This window comes from Nelumbo lutea, chromosome 4 (assembly GCF_056320005.1).
Source record: "Nelumbo lutea isolate HS-2025 chromosome 4, American lotus-T2T, whole genome shotgun sequence".
NCBI classification, from domain to species: domain Eukaryota; kingdom Viridiplantae; phylum Streptophyta; class Magnoliopsida; order Proteales; family Nelumbonaceae; genus Nelumbo; species Nelumbo lutea.
In genome coordinates this window covers 3471792-3493885 of record NC_142687.1, presented here as the reverse complement: position 1 = coordinate 3493885, position 22094 = coordinate 3471792, and the positions used below count along the sequence as shown (strand labels likewise).

The 22094-nt window shown below is 35.8% G+C and overlaps 1 protein-coding gene across 2 annotated transcripts; it reads right to left on the bottom strand.

Annotated features, from left to right (window-relative positions):
- Window positions 1-873: 873 nt before the first annotated feature.
- LOC148853423 (phytyl ester synthase 2, chloroplastic-like) lies at window positions 874-21972 on the bottom strand. Of its 2 annotated transcripts, XM_088982220.1 has the most exons (15): window positions 21708-21778; window positions 20853-21474; window positions 20069-20120; window positions 19775-19830; window positions 19486-19644; window positions 16504-16608; window positions 14844-14950; window positions 14176-14297; window positions 11916-12024; window positions 10545-10675; window positions 9730-10099; window positions 9141-9254; window positions 3934-4019; window positions 1704-1813; window positions 874-1144 (listed from the first exon to the last, which is right to left on the bottom strand). In XM_088982220.1, exons 2-15 carry the CDS (start codon window positions 21205-21207, stop codon window positions 954-956), a joined length of 2067 nt encoding a protein of 688 aa, XP_088838346.1. In that variant the 5' UTR covers window positions 21208-21474; window positions 21708-21778; the 3' UTR covers window positions 874-953. The 2 variants fall into 2 exon arrangements, with proteins under 2 accessions (XP_088838346.1, XP_088838345.1); XM_088982219.1 differs by having other exon boundaries at window positions 20853-21972.
- Between the last annotated feature and the right edge of the window lie 122 nt (window positions 21973-22094).

The following is a 22094-nucleotide window of genomic DNA, read 5'->3' as shown; positions in this document are numbered from 1 at the left end:
TCTGTAAAGAATCATTTACTGTGCTGTCTGAAAATGGTAATTTGACCATTTACACTGAGTGAAAAATGTTAAAGGGCTAGGCTTATGGTATTTTATTCGGAAAGTATCCGTAGCACTTCATATCAAGCTTTTAAAATGAACCAATGTGATTTTCAGATTTGTTAAACAATGTTTGGTCTCAATAGAATGAAGAGGACAGGAGAACAATGGCATCCCTGGCTTCTTAGTTTGCAACGTGTTTTAGTTGATATGAGGACAAGAACCCAGGGTGGTTCTTGTCGTAGATTAAAACCATCATTTTCCACTTCCATCTTATGAAAGGTAAATAAACCATTTGAAAGCTGTAAGGGTGTTTTAATAAAACGCAAACTATAGGTAAGTTTTGGTAAATCCATTGAGATTTTTAGTAAATGATCCTAAAAATAAAAATAAAACAAAAGTTAAGCTGGTTGCCAATGGGTGTTAATTCCTGAGATCCAGGAATTCAGGCCCTCCGGTATGTTTACACCTCGTCACTTGCCAAATTATGAATACTCTTTCTCTAACAAATTAACCAGAATGCCCCTTTGCATTAACGCATTAGAATGATTTGACCCTCCAGGTCCAGGCTCCAGCTAAAAGCAACAAATTAGGATTTTCTCTACATAACCTACCATATTGCTGTGACTGGAGGGATAATGTGACCAATCAGCCATCCACCAAGTACAAGAGTCCGGAGTGTCCACTTATTCAATATTTTAATATTAGCCATTAAATCTTAATTAAAAAGAACGGGTCATTCGAGCTAAGCACCAAAGTATTTTTAGGCTCAAATTTGCCCCTTTAATACAGTACAGGGACAGCGATAGGAATTCTTGGTGCCATTTCGAGCCCTAAACCCAATTTACCAGTCATAGATTGATAAAATTATAATAGTGCATGAGGTGAAGAAGATGAAAAATGAAATTCACTAGTCATAGCTCAAATGTGGGAACCTCAGATATACAGCCATGGGTAGCTTGGTACAATAGCCTGGATAATAGATTCCTGTATGGATCTTTCTCTCTCTTCTCCTTCAAATAAGAAATGCATCTTTCAACTTCATATTTTACATCTAGATACAATTCGTGAGCTCGCTCCCTGTCTCTTAGTTCCAGTTTTCTCCCTTCAAACACAAAACAATGCAAATAAGGAATGACAGCTCTTTCACCTTATAAAAGTTATGGGATAGTAATAAAATTTACTCTGCTTTTTTATCTAGAGGAAAAATGGCAAGACAAAATCTAGGGGAATCAATTAGTATACTACAAATAAGATGGGCAAAGTTGTCCCTACAAAATACAGTTCTAGTTATTTTCCTCTTACCTTTTTTATTTAAGGTGTTCATTAAAATATGACAGCCATTCAGCTAATGTTATGTGTTATTAGGGGAACAGGTGGGGCAAGATCCTCTCTGCCTGGGACAATAATGACCATTTAAGGGGTATGTGCTGAGTAGCCCAGTTTAGAGAAAACCGTACGTTGTTTAATATTAATTTACTGGCCTGACCTGCTAACCAGCACGGTTTTCTCAGCTCAGCAAATTAATTGGCCTAGGTAGACCAATCAACTTATTATTGTTATATATTTTCCCCTTGAATCCAATTTAAACAATCATATCCACTTGAATTTGCAGAAGATAGGATAAAAGGTGTTTGATACTCATTCAGATAATGGGTGCATACCTTCTGTTTCAATTGGCTTTCCAAACAAGAAGTAAAAACGCCCTGGTAGTTTGGGATAAACTATTGGAAGATGAATGTCTTGGTTTGCAACCTCTCCCCTAACATCAGTCCTATTAACAAAATAAGTGGCAATAAGCTTTTCAGATCAAAATAATCAGAAATAGAGGATCGCTGCATTGATAAGAGTGTAACATAGAAACTCCCTACAATCTGAGACAAGCAAAGAGAGTACTAGATACTATAATCATGATATTGGTGTTGCTGACTAGTCCATACTGGTGGTTGAAAACTCATTTTTACCAATAATGACAAGATTAATAGACACAAAGAGCAATGCTGCACCTTCCAGTGCCAATATTGTACCAAGTTCCAAAAAAAATGAAAGCATTAATCAATTAATGAAAAAGAAAGGTGGCCTTACCACTTAAGAGCATAATTTATTTAATGTGTGTGTCTCTAGTTTTCACAATATTCTGAAATTTTAGTCCTTAATGTTTAATTTATCAATGACATTTGAAATGTTTGTGATGTGAAGGGAAAAATGATTCTTGAAATCTTTCATATTTCCCCTAGCAAAATTATTTAATTTTTCATAAATTTGTTAAAATAAAGGAAAGTAAGTCATTTATAAAACCTATAATAGGACACCTTTAAGATTAAAAATGAATTCTTATAAGGATTATCATCACACTACTGTTGAGTTCACTACAAGGATTATTAATCTGTTATAGATGTACTAAAAGCATTGCAAAAATATTTTCTGAATTTTACCCATTTCCAAGAAAGAGAATTACATTTGGAACCATCTTTTTTTTTTTTGAGGACATTTTACAGCAAAGGGGTGTAATAATTATGTTCAGAACAAATGTTTTAAAATGTTGTCATTTTCATGTTTTCACTGCTATCCTGAAAATTCAGCTCATAGACATGCCACAACAAAGGGGGCACTACTAAAGATATTCTTACTACTAAAAGCAAACTAACAACTCAGAACGTACTTGGATTGTAGTTGGATTTAATCTACATATAATATGAAAGCTTTGTTAAAAACCAAAATTAGGACTGCATGTCAAGAACAGTTACTCAAAATGACTCAGTGCTCTCACAAAATGAAAATGCAACTCTGAATTCCTGCTTCGACTTAAAGCTAATATACTAATTAATTTTTGTATTTTGATCTAAGATATTTTAGAGCACTCAGGACACAATTAAACAAAATATACCAAATTTAAACCACTCCTAAAATTTAAGTTAAAAAAAAGCAGAAAGTTAATGACTGAATCCAATGATAGCCCAAAGACCAAAAATAACAACTCTTGTCAGTTATCACCAACCTGTATGTTATCTGTACTTTGGCCATTGCTATCTCAAAGCACATGCTCTTTGGTTTTTCTGTTGGGCAGTGCCCCATTGGAGCCAATTCATTAATGGTAAAGTAATTAAACACTGTAGCTTCAAAAATTGTGGCCAAGAACAGTGTCAAACTGCTGGGTTGATCAGATTTCTCGATCTCTAATCCTGTAACTTAACATCTACGACAATTCTCCATGCCACTTGGATTCCTCTTGCTTAGGATATCCTGAATGTATGGGTGGAAAAGTTGTACTTCATTCTTCCTTTATTTATCAAAACAAAAAAAGTTGCACTTCACAAGGAGGAAGCTTCAGGTTAATTCATCTCCTCACCTCTCAAAACAAGTTATTAGTCTTGTTAATTCTTGCAATGATTGATTGGACCAATTCTTTCTAGCTATTTATCCACTGATTTATCAATGTGAATATGTATAGCCTACTTCGAGGAATTTACCTAATTATTCTAAAAAAGTTATTTTCTCGTGCTCAGTAATAGATTGCAGTATAAAGATTGATAAAAAAATATTGCAGTATAAAGTATCAGCATTAATGCCATGAATCTAGTAGTGAAGATTGGACAAGGCAAGCATTGTTATAAAGCGCCATGGCCTTGTCAGCTACTTTGTTATACTCGTCAATTATGATAAACTGCTATTTATAAATAGTAATATCATGAAACCCATAATTCAGTTGGAGCTCAGGAAGCCAATTCTAGATGATTTTAATTTTTTTTCCCAGGTTTTTGCAGGCACCCATGGAATGAATGAAAACCACGAATAGATAATACTGGAAAACCCATTAAAGGATGCATCATAAAGATCTACTTATGCCAGTAGAGTACATGGAAGGGAAAAACTCATTAGACTATGAAAAAATACCTCAACCTCACAGCATGCTTATTTAATTCTTCTATTTGGGCCTTAAAGTAAGGGATCTTCATGAGATCATCATAGTCGATAAATACCTGACAATTATAAACATTTACTTTAAAAGTCCAAATATGGATAAACCAAATTATTTTAAATGCAAACAAATCACAGGAAGTTAGCCATGTATATTACCTGGTAGAAAAATCATAAAAATGGAAAAGCATAGCATCTCTTTTCCCCCTTATTAGAAGGTAAAAATCAAGTTTCATATAAACATAAATGATCAATATCTTAGTCAAAATGAGCATCAATTCAACCAAACCCAATGAACATGAATCCTGAATCAATTTACATGGCTCTTAATAAAACACTGACAGTACATGGTTTGTGTAGTCCACCCTAAATAGTTGGGATTTGGCTGAATTGAGTTGAGTCATGATGAATAGTTGAGGTAACTGGGGTTGAACATAGTACCTTTTTCGATAAGAAACTGACAAGATGAAAGTATCTATATGTCACAACATTTCCTGAATTTATCCAAGTCCACAGGGGACATGCTACAGGATTCTTTATTGGTTCCATGGTGTTCTTTCAGTCCATCAACAACGATATTGATTATCTTACAGCAGAATCATATTTCAGTTAAACATATATGGCCCTTAACCATCTGATATGTACTTCCAAGAAAGATCTCTTTTGTTCACTTTGGGCTATCTTTGGATACTTTTTTAAGTACCACTTTCTAATATACAATTATAAATTTGCAAGAGGAATGAAAAAAAAAAAAATTCTGGGAAATGTGGGCCAAGTTGAGCCAGCATGGTCCACTTTGCTCGTGCAGCATGCCAGAGTGGGGAGGGGGGCCAGCATGGACCTGGGCCTGTGCTGGTTTGAATTTTTTTTTATTGAGGAAAATACACACACACACATGCACATATTATATACATATTATTAATGTGAGCCATGGTTGGCCTGGCCCATTTTACACCTCTATTGTCTTGCGGTGATAAAATAATAAGTTTTGTATGTAAGTTACATGAAGCGTCAAGAAATGAGATACAATTACAAGAGCAAGGAGTATGTATACTCAAAAAGTTGTACAAAGGACCTGACAGTCTGACAGAAGTGTATGTGTTTCGAGGACAAAAAAACAAATAAATATGATCATTACTAACCATTTATTTTTCTCATTAATGAGAGATCTCAAATTCTGATTGGCTCCATATTGCATAGTTTGAACAGTGTCTGACAACTGAGTATTTGGTATTTTAATATCTATTCCAATTTTCTTAGCTCTTCTTGTATAATTAATGGCTCTAAACCACTTTTTTTCCTTCTTAAACCATCTTATGTGATACCCATATTTTTTCATTAAATAACTCACTTTGTTTCACTCGTCTAAATTGCCATACTGTTTGTGCCTTTTTCTTACTTCTTTCACCAATAATAGTGAAATAAGGAAGTTCAATAGAAAAAGTAAACAAAGTAGGCTTGGAAAAACTGGAGCACCAGAAGTTGGAAGCTGTTGGGTTTTGACAATGAAGAATCCAAATATCACTTCCTAAGTACCTCCTACCATTTTACACGGGGAGGATGAAACAATGGTAAAACCAGGACCAAACTGGCAACTTGACCCAGAAAGCCAGAACCCAGCCATCAATCTGGTTTGCGTTGATTATTGGATTGTTAATGATTGAAAACTGATTTGACCTATACAACTTGTCCAGTTTTTCTACAATTTGTAACCTGTTTGGATTTTCTGTGACTCATACAAGCTTTGTTTTCCCTTTGAAGTTTGAAAACCAAATCATGTTATTGGAAAGGTTCAAAGCTTCTTTAAAAGCTTTAAGGACATGCTAAACAAGAACATAACCAACAAATATAAAATTTGCACTGTCAAAACTTAAAGATTTTTAATCACAAAAGACAATCATAAAAAAATAAATAAATAATGGAACCTGGCACAATGTTGTCAAAATCTGATTTCTGATACAATTCACACTTTGAACCATGAATTCCATGGGTTTTGATTTGAATCTTATGCCTGAATCATTTTATGCAAAAATAATATCCTATGATTTGATTTATGAATCTTATGATTTATATGATTCATGCAATTCAAATCAATTCAATTGAGGATTAATTCTCTACTTTGACATTCTTTATTTCTAAGTAGTTTTGTCAAGGGGGATTTTTTCAAGGCCCTTGCTAGAAAATAATTTATTTATGTTATTTAAGAACATTTAAAAATGATAATGAATTTATTTCCCATCATATGTAGGTTAATTGTATTTAAATTATTTTCCTTTCAAGTTAAACTTGACAATAACATCTTAGGTATTGCTAAAGTCTTGGCCGGTAGGTTGAAGACTGTACTACCCTATATTATCTCTCAGAACCAAGGAGCTTTTGTAGAGGGGAGACAAATTGTGGATCATATTTTAGTGTCAAATGAGTGTGTGGCAGCTAAGAGAAAACAAGGTGACAAAGGTTTGATTTGTAAATTGGACCTTGAAAAAGCTTATGATATGGTGGATTGGTCATTCTTGTTGAATTTAATGGAAAAGATGGGGCTAGGTGAAAGATGGAGGATGTAGATTAAAGAATGTATTACCTCAGCACGTTTTTCTATTTTGATGAATGGGGTAGCAATGGATTTCTTCCAGGCTAAAAGAGGACTAAGACAGGGTGACCCCTTATCTCCATTCTTATTCACCTTTGTGGCTGAGGTTTTGAGTAGACAAATCTCCAAAGCTGATCAAGAAAACCGGTTTAAAGGTTGGAGAATGGGTAGATTAGAAGTGGTGGTGTCTCATTTGCAATTTGCTGATGACATAATTATTTTTTGTGAAAGCTGTGATGAAGCCAATTTAAGGAATCTAAAAAGATTGGTGGATGAATTTCAGCAGGTCTCCAAATTGAATGTCAATTGGGGAAAAAACTGTGTATATCCGGAATCAATATTGAAGGGGGGGATATCCAAGCCATGGCAAATCTGCTAGGTTCTGAATCGAAAAATTGGTCTCTGGAATACTTAGGAATGCCCTTGGGTGGGAATCCAAAAGCTGCAAGCTTCTGGAAACCAGTGGTAGAGAGGTTCATGAAGAAGTTGACAATGTGGAAGAGAAATTATATTTCCTTGGGGGGAAGAATCACCTTGATAAAATCAACCCTTGCAAAACTTCCCACTTACTTCCTTTCCACCTTTAAGATCCCGGTGAAAATAGCTAGGGAACCGGAGAAGATTATGAGGGACTTTTTGTGGGAGCCAGGTGAAGAAAAGAAAGATCATTTAGTGAAATGGGAGCAAAGTTTGTTACCATAAGGACCGGGGTGGATTAGGTATAGGGAACCTAATAAAGAGAAACAAGGCCCTCCTAGGGAAATGGCTATGGAGATTCCCTTGTGAGGAAGAAAGGTTGTGGCACAGGGTCATTAAAAGCTTACATGGTGATGCGGATAGCGGCTGGGATGCAAAATTAGCCCCCAGTGCAGCTCCATCCTCTCCTTGGAAGGCAATCTTTGAGGTATATCCAACTTTTCTTCAATTTATCAGGTTTGATGTTGGTTTTGGCAACAATGTTTTATTTTGGGAGGACCTTTGGGTTGGGGATGTACCTCTCATGTTCAATTTCCCAGACCTCTACTCTTTATCAAACTATAAAAACAAACTTGTTGCTAGGTTTGGTGTGCTTTCAGAGTCAGGGATCTCTTGGGATTTTGGCTTTAGAAGAGGGTTGAGGGAAAACAAATGTGCGTCTCTAGTGCTGTTGATTTCAACACTTGAGAGGGTCTACTTGGACTAATCTATAGCTGATTGTAGAGTGTGCTCCCCAACTTCTGATGGTTTATTTTCCTGTGCTTCTTTCTTTGGTTTGCTCACTCATATTAACCCTATGGGGGTGAACTTCCCAGTGAGAGAAATTTGGACTAAACCGATCCATCCAAAAGTACAAGCTTTTTGTTGGGAGTGTTCCTAGGGAAGGTAAACACTTGTGATGTGCTAAAGAAAAAGAGGCCAAACAATTGCCTCTCTCCTCATGTGTGTGTCCTTTGTTTGGGATGTGGTGAAACTCTAACCCACTTACTATTATCCTGCTCTTTTGCTTCTAGTATTTGGAATGTTGTTTGTTCTCTCTTTGGATGCAGATGGGCTCCCCCACAGGATGTGGTAAATCTATTCAGCCCCTCTTTCCTGTATCAACAGAAGAAAAGGGGAAAATGTATATGGAAGGCAGTGAGAGCAGCTACAGTATGGACTATTTGGGAGGAAAGAAACCTAAGAATCTTTTCAGGAAAAAGTAAAACAATGGAGGAAGTTATTGAAGCCATAAAAATCAGAAATGCACATTGGGTGAAGACCATGGAGATTTTTAGAAACTACTCCACGAATGAGATACTAAGGAATTGGGCTGAAATAGCACAAACAGATGTACCCAAAGTTCTTGTAAGGATGGAATGGAAGCCATCAGCACGAAACAAACTAAAACTGAATTTCAATGGCAGCTCTCTTGGCAACCCTGGAAGGGCAGGCATAGGGGGTGTCTTTAGAAATTATTTGGGTGTGGTGGTGACACTCTACTTTGGAACAATAGGTTATGGTGACTCAATAAAGGTTGAATCTCTAGCCCTACTTCAATGTCTAAAGATGGCTGAGCAGATAGGAACAACAGACTTATAAATTGAAGGAGACTCTCTATTGGTCATCTCTTGGGCCAAAAACATCACATCAGCACCTTGGAAGTGCAAGTTTATTTTCAGAGAAATTAACACACTTGCAAGGAAGTTCAACTCTCAGTTTGGTTGGGTTAAAAGGGATGCAAATGGGATGGCGGATACCCTAGCAAAAGAAGGGGCAAATAGATCTTCATTGTATTGGGCAGAACTGTAACTGATTGCTGGAGATTGCAATTTCCTATGCAATCTTTATCTTGTATATTAATCTCTCTGTTATTAATGAAAGACTTTTACTGATAAAAAAAACATAGCATCTTAGGTATTTAGTGAACAAGTGGTAAACCCTATTGTTTTAGGTATATAAATGGTAGATATGGATTAAAAGATTAGAAGTAGGGTAAAATCGTTCTATGGCCCACTTACATAAGGACTTCTGCAGAGTGTGGCAAGTCAATGTTCTGAAAATTCTATGGCTCACTTATACACAAAATCAGATAATTAACAGCTGACAAGGGGAACCTAGAATTTTCATTACTTACTTCACAAACATCATCTTCTCCAACAACACCAAAAGGTACAATTTTGGCTCCAAATTTAGCAGCCATTCTAACAAACTCCGACTGGTCTGGCCAAAATAACTTGTATTCCTCGCCCTGAAAAGTTTGAGAAGCCAAGTATTAGAACTAATCTTGGCTAAACATAGTGTAATGATTATCAATGTCCAATTAAGGATCAGTTTGGGAAGAGTACAAATACAAATATGTACAGTGAAAATACAGGTTTTTCTTTTTTTGATCAATCAGTAGAAATACAGGTTTAGAAATACAAAATACAAGGTTTTGCACTGTACATATTTGTATTTGTACTCTTCCCAAGCTGAGCCTAAGTTACAAGAAGAATTGGGTACTCTCAGTAACAACCGATAGGAATGATACACCCACATGCACACCTTCATTTTGAAACATTTCCCCATACAATTTAGCCTAATGAACAAGAGAAAATGGTAGGATAAAGAAATTTCAATTTTTTGAAATCTTTGCTTAGAATTGTACCTTAAGTTCAGAAAGAAATAAAATAGTACATCAGCGATCTTAATGAAGCAGAAAGATGAATGAATAAAGTTTTTACCTTCCTATGAAGAGCCTCACGAACACCCCCTGGGTACAGTAGGACATGAGATTTTGTAGACAGAAGTTTATAGAAGTTTGTGGCTGAGACAGGAACTGCACCCATAATCCTGTATATGTCGTTTGCTGATGAATCGGGTAGGATTCCTTCAAAGGCCTTGCCAAACAACAAAGGATGTGCTATCCCTCGCACAAGAATGTTTCTTTCCATCAGCATCCTGGATATAATCGAACTCAATTCCCATCCCAGCAACATGTGATATCCGACAATGATAACTGGTCCTTTGCAAGGAATCCCTGCAAGACCCCTTACAATTTTCCCATTCTCCAAAGTTGAGAGCATCACAGGGCTAACAGCTATATCAAGCCATCTAGGATTCACCAAAATTGTGCAGTAGTGAGATCAACATGCAATCATTACAAAGTCCTGAAACAGGGAAATTCAAAGGTACATGTCTGGTAGAGTACAGGCAATAGTCTATTATTGACTGGGTAGTATATGTGTCCAAAAATGGGTCCATCCTGCTCCATCTTGCTGATCTGAGCATATAGAATTCTGACCAATTGAAACGATCCTGTCACTGTTTCCATCAGGATCCTTTTTTGTCCATTTTAGGACTTGCATAATCAGTTCAAGCTTTGGTTCCATGGCCTAGAAGAACTCTATAGTGGAACCCATCAAGTGGAAGTCCCACATCCATGCCTGTTTAGCACAATGAGTTGCTAGGCCAGACAGGTACCTCATATTTCTCTTGACTCAAATACTTAAGAACATAAATATTGTAAACTTAATTTTTCCCTTGAAATATCATATACCTGTATGATTCATATGCTTGTTTGAACTCAAAAGGAGTTGGTGGCACATAGTCTGAAACATAGTCAATGTGTCTTTTACGACGATAAAAACTAGCACCCTTGATGATAGTCACTAAATCAATACCATCCTCCTGTTTCAATATTGACAAATTCAGAGTATCAGTAATAAAGTTGCATGTAAGTTAATTGTATATATATCTACTTCTTAAAGCTGGTGTCTTGAGAGAACTGACAAAAACAAACTTCAAATCAAAGTTTCATTTTAACAAATCCATATTAGTCCTATATTCAGAAGGAAGAAACAAAGTTTATACAACTGAAGTCCATAAATTCAAGTGTTCTCTTTAACATAGAAAATGCCCAGGTAGTAGGCTTCAGAGTTTGGCAATATTTTGATTATTTCTAGGTACTTACAAGAATTTTGTGGTAGATTTGGAAGGTTAATATTAAATGAAGAAAATGTACACGGTAGATGATATAACATGTGTTGCATCACCTTCTTTCTACTCTATTCGTTGCACATATAACATTTACCACAAACTTTTTCTTCGTATTTTGCTAAAAGATGGACAACCCTGACTAATTGGATCTCATCATCTGGTTACTGGAAAATGGTAGATGATAACTAAATGAAACAATCATGTCAAGATTCTAATGCTGAAGCTCCATATGAAGATTCACTTTTATAATGTGATAATGAGTCAAACGACTATAGGAGAATGTGTTAGAGTTCAAGGCCACTCCTTTAGAAATTCAATGAAATTACCAAGGTACCATTAAAGGGCTCGCTCCGGTTGCTACATTTATCAAAATATGCAATCCATGCCTTGTGCATGTTTAACATGATCTATGTAGTATTGTAATCAAGACAATAGCCTCAGAGATATGAAGAGAAGGGCAAAAATGATTTGTGCTTTAAATACTAAAATGCTTAATAACTTTCACTAACCACCTTCAGGTTCTCATGGTTTCATATTCCCCTTTTTTTAAGACCTCTGAAACTAGAAATCTTTCATCCAAAGCAATTTGTAGGGCCACATGTAATTTCCCATGACAGAATTGTCATGTAAGCAGAGGCAGAAAAATCTTTGCCCTTAGCCCAGTTTCTCTGAAGTGGTAGTTGGCCTTATAGTCTCTGATACAAATTCCTATGGAACATGATTGTGTTCATTACTAGTACCAATTTTTACTGAAGAATAATATATATTTTCATCAGATTAATGTTTCACTGTGCATAAAGATGATCCCTATATTGGCATAAGAGAGATTTTTAAATGAGGTGGCAACAACTTTGTAAGAAACCCAAAAGAGATTGTATTAAATGTAATGTGTCTGCATGTGTCTGAGAGAGAGAGAGATGATTCTCCTTACCATGAAAAGGGAGTGACTGCTGTCACTGAAATTACGAAGTTTGCAATTTGGCAGTGCATGGTAAAGCCTTTCAGCCTCCTTCCCACTTGGTAGCAATTGATCCCTTCCACTAAAACATAAATAATAATGTCAATGTGATTATTTTATTTTGAAAAGAAATCACAAACCTTTACATAGGAAATTACATCAAGCAATATACATTTTAATCACAAACCTTTACCGAAAGAAAAAGATGCATTGCCTGTTCATTAAAATAGATGCTTTTGATAATAAAGCAAGTACCACATAAACACAAATCAAGAATATCAAGATGGAAACAAAAATAAATGTAAACACTAAAAATAATTACTTTGACCCATATTCACACCCTAAATAAATATTTTATCCTAAAAACATAACTTTGCTATCCAAAAGAAATTTAATGTAGGATTTTAAAATAGATCCCAAGGATTTTTTACAAAGATATAAGTTTGAGAGCTCAACCATGAAGCTTGAGTTATAAAATCCTTAACCACAGGTTTCTGCTTGAATAGTATCACAGGGACTGGGTACAAAGTTGATGACTTCATATTGTTGAGAATATGTATTGTGGGCAAGGGTATTTCAGTCATTTTATCTTATTTGTATTTGGGCGCTCATTCAAGGGCTTTTATGTAAATTTAATCTTTTAATACAAAAGGTTCTTGTGGGGTGTGAAAAGTAACTAGTCCCTTTCTCTTAAAATCCTCTTCTTCTTCCTCCCTCACTTCCTCATCTTACAACTTGGTATTAGAGCACTTCTGGGACCTTGGACGAGTTCCTTCTGCTGACTCCCAAACCCAGGAAGACCTATTGATGCCAGACCACCACTGGATGAAGTCAACAGTCTGTACAAGCGATGACAGAAACCATTGAAATTGATACAGTTTTGTGTGCCTTGATTTTAGGGAGATTTTTGTATGATTCTCACCTTCGTTGAAAGTTCCATGATTTTTCCCAGATTTTTCAATAAAAAATCACAGAAAAATACAGGTTTGATGTTTGGGATTTTCCCTTTGCATCTGAGATTGTTTCTTGCTTGAGACCTGTTTCCCTCAGGTAGTTTTGCTTTTTTGGAGTAATGGGAAATGATTTCACAATTTTTTGATCCTGGTTAGTTTTGAGGAGATTTTATTCTCTCCCTATATTGTTGTCAGTTGGTGTTTTGGCCTCCTATTGACTCTCAACCAAGTATTGACCTGTTTTGGTGGGTCTAGTGTGTGCCAGTTGGTTGTTGGAGCGTTGTAGGGTTGTCAAGAAGCTAGTCCAAGAAAAATGGAGTTGTCTAAGGAAGTACAGACTGTTTTTGGATGCTTCCGAGTAATGTTGATGCTTCTAGTGGTATGATAACCGTTGTAAAACTTGATGGGACCAACTTTCTAGATTGGTCCCAATCAGCGAATAGATGCATATTACGGGCAAGGAAGTGAAGCCAAAACCTGATGACAACAAATTTTCCAAACAGATGCATATTATGCATGGTTAATAGGTGTTAGTGGAAACAAAATCAGAAAATAGTGCCTCACATTAGGCAAGCAGGAATGATGGATCTTATTATGGGTTTGGGAATCTCTGTAATTATACTCTTTGGTTTGTATTAACTAATTAAACAAAAATAGTCAGGATGTGTCACAGTAGAAGATCTTATATGACACCGGAGAGGGTAAAGCTTTGGATGCATGGATAAAACCTTGTTCACTACATAGCAAGATCAGAAAAACCTTGAAACCTGGGGCAGAGTCTTGAGGAACTCTTGTATTCAGGGAGAGCTGCCTTTTTTAAATCATAAATGCTCTCTTTGCTTCTGTATGAACCCTCCCCTTTTGGCTAGGTTACCTTATTTTTCTTTTCTACAGTCTTTTCTGTTGCAAAATTTAGTGCTACCAATTAAGAAAATGGTTCAGGTACAGCTGTCATTATGTTGTCGGCAATGTCAACAAACTAAGAAAATGATTATCATTATGGTCTTTTGAGGAATGCTTACGAGTGGCCGCTGGCCTTCAGAACACAAAATACAAAATGAAAAGTATAGTTTTCAGAATGAGTCTCAATACCACAGTTCATATCTTGGTTAAGCAATGCTTTGCCACATGATTACTGATTTGGGAAAAGCTTACCAAATTGTGCACTAAACAACAACAAGAATGACAACAGTAGCAGCAACTTTTCCAAAATATATCATATATTTAGTTTGCCCAATACAACATACAAAAAAGACAAACAGAAATGCTAGAGCAAAGACCTGGCAAGGATCAGTGTTTGTGCTTTAACAGCATGGAGACGAGAATTAGCAAAAGAAGATGCTGATCTAAGCATCTCTAGCTTCCAGAGAAGTGATTCTATAGGTAAAATATCGCCCAATACCTGTGGGTTTAACAATGTAATTGCTTAATACGATATACAAAAACAACTGCATGCAGGTTGAAATATAATAAACTACTGATATAATTATTAGGATTGGTGGCACCACAAGAAAAGTGAAACATGAACTAAAGCAAAGATAAATAGTCAAGAAGCATCAAGGAGAAAGCAATTATCTCTACATGAATTCTTACAGAAGGCTATTACCCAATGTTGGTCCCAGATATCTGGGGCCTTGAGAGGGACAGGCAAGTTCAGATGACATATTAATTAAGAAAATGAAAAAAAAAAATGGAGAACAAAAATAAGGCCCATCGATCTCTTCAAATTTGCAACAGGCTTCTGTTTTGGTATATGTTCATATGAACCTGGTTAGAAACTTACAATTCATCTTGATGAGATGCCTATAGAGGTTTTCTGTTGGATGAATTGATAAATATTTCCAGAGGCATTTGTCATATACAGAAAAACCCATTCTCTTCTTAAGCCAAAGGCCGGTTAGCTTTTATTAGTTCACTTATGTATTTAGTTTCAGGAGTTAACTCTTACATGGAGGGAAGGTAGAAGTGCAGCAAGAGTTTCTGATAGTTCTCCAACCATTTGTTGAAGAGGAACCCCTTTTTCCACACTAGCCATAGCCATCCTCAAGGGATTACCTAAAAAGTAGTGTTAGAATTGCTGATATTGAGTGGGAAAATCACTTAATATTGCAACAAGTGCATAATAGTTAATTTTAAACCATACCTGGAAACATTAACAGCATAAAAAATTATCCAAGGACTTATAATTTGACAGAAAACATGGTTCTTTATAGAACACAATGGTGGGATAGGACTCATGTAGCTGGCCCCATATAAGTTAGGGTTAAGGTTGAGCTGAGTAGAGTTCAGTTGTAACTTCATCTAATCCTTCTAATTTTTGAGGTTTCCCTTAGAGGGATCATTTTCCAATACATAGAAGTATTCTGATCTGATGCATCCCTTAATCCATCTGCACCATTTTTTTCCATACCCTCTTAGGTGTAAGATATGAAAAAGAAAATTTGATCACCCCTTTCATAAGCTTTCCCCAAGTTAAGTTTGCAAATTACCCCCAGAATGTTTCTTCTCCTATACTCTTCAACATCTTCATTGCCACCTATAATTTAGTTTTTGTAGATCGATACATTCCCTTAATGTATCCCATTTTACTATAACAAGTATACTTTTTTAAAACCAACATGACACATCATCAAACTTATCCCCACAAAAATTACATAAAAGATCTCAATTCCAAGGTTTTCCAGTAAGACACTAAAACGGTGAGTAAAATGTCAGGGACTCTACAAGAGCAGAAATATTGGTGATTCTATAACGACTAAGGTTAATTAAGAGACTAACCATAAGAAAACTATAGATGGAAGGAGATTCTAAGGTGGTGACAGGGTGGCTAAAAAGGAACAGTCAAGGAACATAGAAGAACAGGCACAATTCAAGGGAAATAAGCATCTTGTGAGGGAACTGAAAGTATCAGTCAAATGGGTCACTATAGATGCAAATAGCTTAGCCGATGCATTTGCAAGACAAGGGGTAAACTAGGAACAGCTGTTTTGGAGGACTATAAGTGAAGCTTGTATCTAAATATGCTATAGAAAATCAAAGATAGGGGCTGGGCAGTATTCTATCCTAACAAACATGTAAATTATTGTACATACTTTTTCAGTTATAATTAATGAAGATTTACTATTATCCATAAAAAAAACAGCCAGTAAAATGTACATGCTGAGTTAGAGAACAATCAGGATTTCAGGAGTGAGAACTGCATACATGTGCCTATAGATTAAATCCAACTAGCCATTATACTGTTATCTTTAGACTTTTCTAAGTCTATGTAAGATAGTGGGAATCAGCCAATCAGAGCCCTTGAAAATAAAACTCCCAGGTGAAGCCCATGGAATGTTAATTCTGGATATTCAACTTATATAAGGAACTACACTACAAATATAATTTCCAGATAATGCATTTGCCTCACTATTTTTGTGAAATTTGTTGCCATGACAGTCCTTAGTTAAGTATTGTCTAATAATGATGACTATAATTTGCTCCAATCATGACCATCTAAATTCAAAATTGCAAGAGAAAGGAAAGTAAATAATGGATAACAAGATCTGCCTACAAAAATCTGAACAGGAGCTACCTAAGATAAACAGATAGGGACATGAATGACAAACCTGCGAACAAACTTAGTATATAAGGGAGGTTAACATGGAGTTGTCCAGGCATGACTTCCAAGAATGGAACTAGAAACTGGAGCTGTGACCTGCTGAATGATGTAGCTGCCAAAGAACATTAAAAGAAGAATGAATAGTGTGTAACTATTACGGTTCATCTGTTAAACAATGAAACTAAGATTTTATTTTGGTTTATTTTAGGAGAATATTAAGTTATTAATCTCATGCATGTATAGGCATCCTTGACAACTATGGTTTTGGTACTTGAATTTAATTCAACATCCATTAAGAAAGATGGAGAGAAAATGGAATGGAATAAAACTACATTGAAACATTCTTTCTGAACTGAAAACATTATAATGGAGAGAAGACAGATAGAATTGGATCAGAAAAATAAGAACTAACAAGTTGAACAAGAAAGAGGAACAATCAGATGGGACATTTAATATTGATAACAAGCTAGATTTTGAAGCTTGGCCTCTTCTTCCTTGGTTGCATCTACATTGCTAATGCCTTCTCTCAGGATTTGGAGTAAAAGGATGGGTCAATTGCTTTACTTTAAGCTGGTACAAGTGGGAAAGGAATAATTATCAGATCAAAGATAAGTAAGGACTGAGGAATGGGAAAGAATCAAGAGATTGGAGTTTGGGAGGTGCAGGCAGGAGATCTGATGAAGTCTGTAAAGACAAGGCACGGATAATGGGTGGTAAGGAAGTGCTCTATGCCCCTGCTTAGTCAGGACATTCTCATTTTTGGTTGCATTGGAAGGTTAGTGAAGGACGAGGCATGGAGGGGGCACTCATGGGTTCTTGGATTAAATGTGACTGCTTATTTGTTTGTTGGGCTTCATCTCTGGGATGCGTATATTGTTCATGTCTTTTCATATAGCTATCATCCATTCTTTTCCTTCTTACTGTATACTTCTATTATGCTTCTTTTCTTCTGTTTTCTTTCTCTGTCCAAATTCTGGTACACACTTTGTGGGGATGTCAATGAGGATGCTTGGTCAGGTTAAATGAAATATGTCAAACCTTACCTTACATCCCATTTGATCCTTAGATCTATTATCTGTGTATAGCAGGATAGGTAAGGCTGGGATTCACCATTTCCATAGAAATTTTAAATATTTAGTATGGACATGGAAAACATTCTGAAGTATTAGGATAACATAGTGATGTAGGACTGGCTGCTCTATGGAAAATAATGTAGGATTGCTTGCCTGGATACCAATTGATGTAGGACATGGAAAACATTCTGAAGTATTAGGATGGCATAGTGATGCAGGATTGGCTGTTCTATGCCAAGTAATGTAGGATTGCCTGCTTGGGTACCGATTGATGTAGGACATGGAAAACATTCTGAAGTATTAGGATGGCATAGTGATGCAGGACTGGCTGTTCTATGCCAAGTAATGTAGGATTGCCTGCTTGGGTACCGATTGATGTAAGACATGGAAAACATTCTGAAGTATTAGGATAACATAGTAATGTAGGACTGACTGCTCTATGCCAAGTAATGTGGATTGCCTGCTTGGATACCAATTGATGTAGGGCCTGTAGCTCTGATACCAACTGATATAGGAGTGGATGCTCCAATACCAATTGATGAAGAACTTGTATAGTGTAAGAGTTGAATGACTGATAGATGAGTCTAAGAGGTAATGATAGGCTAGAAATAGTTTAGGGATGTTGATTTCAGGATTTAAGATTGGTGATGTTAGGAAGGATGGCTCCAGGTCTTAACTGTAAGAATTGCAGATTTATTCCAAAATAGTGAAAAACTTTGAAATGAAGAAAACAAGTCTAGGATTAGATTTTTTCAAAGAAAAATTGAAGGTGTAGGGGGAGATAAAGTTTGATAGGGTTTAGAAAACGTAAAACAAATCAAACTGAAGGCTAGATCCCACAGACAACATATAAAATGGTTAAAATTTTAAAATACTCCTACTATCTAATGATGCCAGAGAAGATAGAAAGAGAGGAAGAAGAGAAAAACTTGGAATCATTATGGGGTGTCTAATCCTAATAGAACTAAGGAAAATGGAAATTATAAAATTGCCACTGTTGTAAGAAAATATTTCTAAACTACTTAGCCAATAACTATGAAATTTTGAACAGAAGTACATTATGGCTACAAAGACAAACAACTAAGACAGATCCAACTGACATTTTGTAAAATGACCAAAATAACCTTACTGTTCAAAAATAAAATGTACATAAAATTTTCAGCAATTTCCATATTTGACCAATTGCTTCCTGCATTAGATAGCCTCAACTTCCTTCTCCCTATGATGCCCAAATATACCAACAGAGACATGGATATGGGATGTGGATATACAACACCATTTCCTAATATCTAGGAAATAGATACTTGTAGGGGTATCCCATTTAATATGTGTATATCCCGCTTTTAGTATCTAGCCTTTGAAGCTATACTGTGTCTTGCAAATTTTAATTAAACTTCTAAGGTAAACAGACTTTTTTGTACTATGATTTGTTTTTTTCTTTGGTAAAAGCTACATTATGATTTGTTAGTACACCATTTTACATCTATTAAAGTGTGAATGCCATAAAATATACCCTATAAGTGTCCATGCATTATCCTGTGTCATATTGTATCCAACACTAATACACTAAGCATGTACAGGTATTTGGGTATCACAGCATTTTTCAACAACATAAGCTTCCCTTTTTGACATGTTGTGTAGGGATTAAAATATCACTGAGACTCAAAAGAGTTGATTCTTTTGATGTGAAGGAGTTAAATAAATACAAACCATATCCAGCATGTATACCATGCCCATGACAGTGGACCATACACTTTTTTGTGTATATATTGTACAGAATCTCATTATACAGAGGACCATATTCTTAAGGGAAATTACAATTGTGCCTCAACAGATTCTAAGGATCCAAATACCACTGCAAGCTATCACATGGTTAGACTTACTGTAGCATATTCTTAAGGGAAATGAAATTTCACCTGGGTTAGCCAAAATTAGAATAAGATCAATATCACGGTTAAGAGCTGCAACAGCTAGTGCAAGGCATGCTCCAAGAGAATCTCCAACAAGATATATAGGTCTATTAGGTGAACGAGAATTTTCTGATTTAACTGTCCTTTCAACAAGTTGGACCAGATCTGGATGCATGAAAAATTTTAAAATATTTGGTTAGGATAATATCATATTCAATTATTGAACATATACAATGATAATTAAATCGATGCTTAGGAAATATTAACACACACACACACACACACACACAGAGACCTGTAAATGGTGTCCGATCCATCCCAGGGATATGCAAGCACCATATATCAAATATCCTTCATCCAAAGAAAATCACAGATCAGACAACAATAAATATAATATGATATAGACCACTAAACCAGACATCAACACTATCACCATTCATTGGTTTAGATACATGCAGCTCTCAAGACACTTTCTCAGCCATTGATGATGATAGATGTGCTGCAGTACTGGGCACATGAATAAGGATATGATCAAACATTTGAATCTGAATAAAATTCTTAACTTTTACAACCCTTTCTAAGTATTTACCTGCCTAATCTCTGGTGATGCAAAATGAGTCCAAGTCCAACACCATCTATATCTGAAAAATAAAAGTAACCAAATAATAAGGGGTTATTTAAATGGAAAATTCATGTAATAGTTCAAAAACGAGTCTAAGTGAATCATATGCGGATTTTGAAATCTAAACATACAGAGAAGAATAATTATTTCTTCATAATGCAGAATATCAGCTAATCCAATAGAATTATTGAAAAATTAAAAAGAAACGTAAAAAAAATGCAAAATGTAGGAACAATTTATCAAGAAATTCAGTGGGTAAACTGGATATGCGTAAATTCGTACTGTAAATAGAATAAACATTATGAAATATTTAAAATTTTTCTTAACGATAGATTTCTCTTACAAAGGACATAGATCAGAATAAAAGAAACCAGACTTCTCAAAATACAAGGGCTAAAATTTAAATATGAAAATATGAAATATTTAAAATTTTTCTTAGTTAGTAATTTCTCGATTAAAATTAAAAGAGACAGAAAGTAAGAAACCAATATAAGAGCTGTTAATAGATCTAGGGAGAAAATGTTGCAAGAAGTTGAACAGGAATGCAAGAAATGAAGTAAACCGGTAGCCAACTAATTTGACTTCAAAACAAGTCGCTACAATACAACTTATTAATAGAAACGGCTAATCATCTTATTTTTTCCAAGACGGAGCGACAAACTAAAGAAGAAACAAAGGCCGTTTAAGTAACTTTCTGACAACCGCCGGGGGAGGAGAGTTGGTAAATAAATAAATAAGTAAAAGACATTACCGGGTAAGTACAGGAGAAGAGGGGAGTTCTCTAATCGAGAGGCGCACTCCAGAGGTGAAAACCAACGAGGAGGTCCGCCGTCCGGTTTGATTAGATCCTTGGAACATTCGAGGTAATCTTTGACGCTTAACCTTTCGAGCTCGACGTTGTCGAAAGCATTCGGAAGTATCTCAGTATCAAATTTCTTCTCGAAACTCCCATTTCCAGAGAGGACAGTTGGAGATTGTTCGGAGGATAGGACTGATCCTCGAGCTGAAATCCGGCTCTTATTGAATTTTCCGGCAGCTGATGAAATTTGGCGGCGGGAAACCGGCGAGAAAATGAGTGTTGAGAGAGTTGCTCCGATAGCCACCATGATAAATCAGGCCGAATAGCTAAAGAGTACTTCTTTTTTGGCTGAGATTCAGAAGATGAGGGGTCGAAAATGTCGCTCAGTTAGTACCACCCCACAGTTGATTCCTTTACTTGTTTAAGAAATTCAACTTTCGGAGTTCGGTATATTTGTCAGCAAGCAAGCACTTTTTTTTTCGCTATATCGATGGATTTTATGCTTTCGCACGAATATGAATATTCTTTCTTCGCTAGGCCAATTCAACCACGGAACTCTTGTTTTTTTTTTTGTCTGAGAGAGAAAAAGATGGATATCATGGAACCACGGAAATTTTCTTTCTTTTTTTATAGAAAACTTACAGAAATTTGATTCCAGAACCAGAAGTTAAAGAAATCTGAGATTTGCCTGTATTACTCTCACCAACAGAACGGTCAATTATCAACAAAAAGACAGAACGGTCTAAAATCTAACCTGTCAAATAAATCAGAATACAACTACCGAAAATCAACTCATGTAGTGTTTACCGGTAAACGCAGAGAGTGAATGATTCATTGCGATTTGCGACTATATACTGTCATCATTATCGTAGTGGGACTCTTCAATTGTTTAAACCATAAAAAAAAGGTTTGCAATTCTTTTATCGTTTAATTAAAAAATTGTTTTTGTAAAAAAAATTAGTCCCTCAAAAAAGTTAAAAAATTTAGAGTTCGAGACAGATGTTACGCCACTATTATATAGAAGCCCGGATCTCCTGTCCACGAAAAACCTGTCCACGTTTATGGCAGCCACACGTCGAGAACATCTCATGGAGATGTTCCCAATTCACAGGGCATGTCAACTTGTGAAACGTAGTATGGGGGGCAATTTTGCATATTATGGCTTTGGTAGGGCAGAACGGATATTAATAGGAA

What these genes read in the sequence shown, in the direction of transcription:
- LOC148853423 (XM_088982219.1), bottom strand. Translation starts at nt 21,207, where the DNA reads ATGGTGGCTATCGGAGCAACTCTCTCAACACTCATTTTCTCGCCGGTT. An exon ending in CATCACCAGAGATTAGGCAG is followed by an intron (nt 19,831 to 20,068) that starts GTAAATACTTAG and finishes CTTTGGATGAAG; the next exon opens with GATATTTGATATATGGTGCT. An exon ending in TATACTAAGTTTGTTCGCAG is followed by an intron (nt 14,951 to 16,503) that starts GTTTGTCATTCA and finishes ACTACTTTTTAG; the next exon opens with GTAATCCCTTGAGGATGGCT.